The sequence below is a fragment of the Canis aureus genome, chromosome 21 (assembly GCF_053574225.1).
Source record: "Canis aureus isolate CA01 chromosome 21, VMU_Caureus_v.1.0, whole genome shotgun sequence".
Lineage (NCBI taxonomy): Eukaryota > Metazoa > Chordata > Mammalia > Carnivora > Canidae > Canis > Canis aureus.
The window spans coordinates 14,751,655-14,756,112 of NC_135631.1; the positions used below are offsets into that span (position 1 = coordinate 14,751,655).

Here is a 4,458-nt window from a genome sequence, read left to right on the forward strand (position 1 = left end):
GTTCTCCCACTCATGTCCTCTCAGTCTGGCTTTAGTTTGTTTTACATCCGTTTCTCTTACCATCAGAGACACTGTCAGAAAGTATAGAAAACCTCATAGAAAAGTTCAAGAAGAAAGACTTAATTCAAAGGGTATGGACTACATATGCAGAAATTTCAGGAGATCCTAAAAATTCATGGTCTTCTTAAGTGCCATAGAATCTATGAGGAACCATCCTGAAAATTGTCAGAGGTGCACTCTAGCTGAATTAGAAAATCTGCCACGTGTTCAGTTTCAGGAGTAACAAAACTAATTTAAAATTTACATAATTCAATTAATATTTTCATGTAATAACTTAGATATCTACTTCCCAGTGTTGCTAAAGTTTAAACAATAGACACATGATCACATTTAGTAGTTGACAGAGTGAATTGGTATAAAAATTTTGGAACAGAAAGAATTTAGGAGAGACAAAGGGAAGTGGGGGTGTCCCAAGAAAACCTTGCAACACTTTTTCCCTCCTACGATTCTGTTAAAATAATGTTCTTCTCTTGACTTTACAGGCAATAGCATATGTGCATTCTCCTTCTTCTTGGACTCTATGGAAATGCCACACAATATCACAGAATTTTTCATGCTGGGACTCTCACAGAATGCAGAGATACAGCGGGTCCTCTTTGTGTTTTTTTTGATCATCTATGTGGCCACGGTGTGTGGCAACATGCTCACTGTGGTCACTATCACCTCCAGTCCCATGCTGGCTTCCCCCATGTATTATTTCCTGGCCAACTTGTCCTTTATTGACACCTGTTATTCGTCCTCTATGGCTCCTAAACTCATTGCTGACTCCTTGTGTGAGGGGAGAGCCATCTCTTTTGAGGGCTGCCTGGCTCAGCTCTTTGGAGCCCATTTTCTGGGAGGTGTTGAGATCATTCTGCTCACGGTCATGGCCTATGACCGCTATGTGGCCATCTGCAAGCCCCTGCACTACACGACCATCATGACCAGGCATCTCTGTGCCCTGCTGGTGGGGGTGGCTTGGTTCGGAGGCTTCCTGCATTCCCTGGTCCAGCTCCTCCTGGTCCTTCAGCTGCCCTTCTGTGGGCCTAATGTGATCAATCACTTTGTCTGTGACTTGTACCCCTTGCTGGAAGTCGCCTGCACCAACACGTATGTCATCGGCGTGCTGGTGGTCGCCAACAGTGGTGTGATCTGCCTGTTGAACTTCCTCATGCTGGTTGCTTCCTATGCTGTCATCCTGCGTTCCTTGAGGTACCATGGTGCGGAGGCGAGACGTAAAGCCCTGTCCACCTGTGGGGCTCACTTCACTGTTGTTGCCCTGTTCTTTGTGCCTTGTATATTTATTTATATGCGGCCATCATCTACTTTGTCCATAGACAAAATAGTGTCAGTTTTTTATGGTATTTTGACACCTATGTTGAATCCACTCATTTATACCCTAAGAAATGAAGAGGTAAAAAATGCCATGAGAAAGCTCTTCACTCAGTAAGAAACTGCAGGTGTAAAATGTGTAAAATAAACTGCAGGGTTTATTTCTGTAAGTGGAACAAACTGAAACCTGTTTATATTATTGAATATCACCTTATTCCATTTTACCTATGTGTCCATCTTCATAGATTTTTATGGTTTAGTGTTTTCCTATAATTGCATAATTTTATGATAAAACAGCTGTATGAGATATATAGGGCACAAATGATTATTATGCCTTTTTAGAAATGAGGAAATTTTTGTCTCCTCATATGATTAATTGATTAATTAAGATTATTTGGCTTTGAAGTGCCTAAGCTAGCACTCAAAATTAGTTTTTTTCTGATCCATCATCCATATCTTTCAATAGCAATCCATGTTGTATCATTCAAGTCTATGTGATAACTGAGCTGTAAAAATGTGAGGCAAAACACAACTTAAGGCAAATCACTTCATGCTTAGCTGTGTACAGCAGTCTGTGTCCATCTAGGCAGAGCTTCTATTCCTTCTCATCACCCTGTATGACATCCCTGGCATAGGTGCTATTCTATAAGACTTTAGCTCTGGAGGCAGATGAACCTGAGTTTCTGTTTTATTTCCTACACTTACTTGTAGCATGACCTTGAATAAGTAACCAAATTACCACCACCACCACCTCTACTTCTCCTCCTCCTCCTCTTCCTTCTTCTGCTTCTTCTCATTTTTTTTTGAAGACTTCTTTATTTTAGAGAGCATGTGTGTGTGCATGTGTGGGCAGGAGAAAGGGCAGATGGGAGGAAGATTGAGAGAATCTAAAGCAAGAGTTGGACGCTTAAGGCACTAAGCCACCCAGGTGCCCCTAAGTGACAGAAGTTCTATTGACCTCTGGTGTCTGTCTTTAAAATAAAAATAAATATAATACATATCTAAAGTGTTATTGTGAGAATTAAATTAGGAAATCTGTGTCAAATTCAGAATCCAGGTTCTGGCATATTTACTCACAGCATGTTTTATTTGATTTGTTCCTCAACCTTTTCCTAACCTTCCATACAGAGGCTGCCTTCTTTCACTTTTCTATCTGTTCTAGGTGTGAAATACATGCTGTGCTTAGAGTAGATTGGCTTAGTTTTTGGGCAAGTGATACAAAGTGGCATTTCTTTTTATTTTTCTTTACTCTTTTTTTTTTTCATATTCCAAGGGATGCCTGTGTTTTGGAATCTGAAATGTATGTCCACATTTGCCCCATTCTTTTCCTGCTTTTAAGAACTCTGATCCACTTGATGGGATGAGCACTGGGTGTTATACCATATGTTGGCAAATTGAATTTAAATTTAAAAAATGTAAAGAAAAAAAAAAGAACTCTGATCCATCCCTTCTCAGATTTCATTCTTTAAGAGTTAGGAGGCTCCTATAATTTATAATAAACTTCTCCTTTGTTTCAAAAATAATCTGTAATTCATCCTGTTGCACCATATCTACTTTTTACACTAAGAAAAAACAAACCAAGAATTAATATGAAAAATAATCTGTCTACTACAAATATTCAACAATTAGTCTCCAAGAACCAATAAATTCAGGAGCTCATCAGAAGTAGTTATTAGGGATCCCTGGGTGGCGCAGCGGTTTAGCGCCTGCCTTTGGTCCAGGGCGCGATCCTGGAGACCCGGGATCGAATCCCACGTCGGGCTCCCGGTGCATGGAGCCTGCTTCTCCCTCTGCCTATGTCTCTGCCTCTCTCTCTCTCTCTCTCTGTGTGACTATCATAAAAATAAAAAAATTTGAAAAAAAAGAAGTAGTTATTATTTTATTCCCAAATGCTATGTATAACAAAAATAAACTTTCAAAGTTCCTAGGAAAAATCAATACCATCTTTCATTTTGTCACATTCCAATACTCTAGTTAATAAAACTAGGTGTAATGGAGACCTTCAGTTCTCTACCTATTCGTTTCTATTGTTGGATAATAAAAGTACCATTGAGCCAATTTTCCAATCAACTAATAAATATGAAGTCACTATGTAGCTTATTAAAAAATACAATTTTTCCACCACAATTGCCACAATGTCCCACAATTTTATCTCAGGAGACTTTCTAGAAAAGCATACTTACTTCATTGAAATTTGACAAGCCCCTTTTAGTGAAGATAAGATATCAATTAGCATAATTGACTGATCCTAATGCTCCCTTGTTTTTTGTTGCCTGAATCATGGTTAACAACAGCCCAACTAAGTTATGAATGCTCCCTATTTTTGAAAAATTTCAACTTGCTAGAATAAACACATGAGTAAATATCACCAGAAATTTTCTATATGATTTAAAAATTATTACTAATTTTATTTACAAAGGTAGCAGTGTCTCCATTTTGGAGTCTAGGGTAAAACACCTTTCTCCCCAAATACACATTTATTTTAAAATTCAGAATCTAGGAAAACAAAGGTGGGCAATCCACACATGTGTGAGCCCACACACACAATTGTGCATGTGTAAATCCATCTATAAGCCATTACCCAGAGATAGTCCCTATCAGTGTTTTGGTAGATAACTGGTTATCCTGGTTGTCTTTTGCTTCTCTCCTCCTCCCTCACCTCCTCTCTTTTCTTGTCCCACCACTCCTCCCTCGATTTGTTCTATAAACTTGGTTAAGGCTCTGCTATCCTGAAAGGTACTCTCTGGGGCTAACTGATTTCTCTGTTCAGCTTACAAGCCATCTTAAACTTTCCTTATCATAGGTTTCCTTGTCCAAAAATGAGTATTTTAATTCTTAGTATATGCCCTTGTGAAAGGTAAGTGTGCATGAAGAGCACAGCACCTGGCAGGTTGATGGCATCTAATGTTGGTGCCCTTCCATGCCCAGTGGGCAACAGAGGAAGAAAGGCTAAAAATAGTTTAGCTTCCAAATTTTAATTACTGTTGAAAATGAGCTTGTGGTGCAAAAACAGAAGAACTGCATTTGAGAATTTTACTCCAGAGCTTACTGTTATGTGGCTACTGGCAAGCTACTTTAAAAAAATAG

At 38.9% G+C, this 4,458-nt stretch overlaps 1 protein-coding gene across 1 annotated transcript; it reads left to right on the forward strand.

The window, feature by feature from the left end:
• Positions 1-580: 580 nt before the first annotated feature.
• On the forward strand, positions 581-1,489 carry LOC144293240 (olfactory receptor 4C3-like). Its single transcript, XM_077864332.1, has one exon. The coding sequence runs from the start codon at positions 581-583 to the stop codon at positions 1,487-1,489; it is 909 nt and encodes a 302-aa protein (XP_077720458.1).
• The last annotated feature ends 2,969 nt before the right edge of the window (positions 1,490-4,458 follow it).

What these genes read in the sequence shown, in the direction of transcription:
- LOC144293240 (XM_077864332.1), top strand. Translation starts at nt 581, where the DNA reads ATGGAAATGCCACACAATATCACAGAATTTTTCATGCTGGGACTCTCA.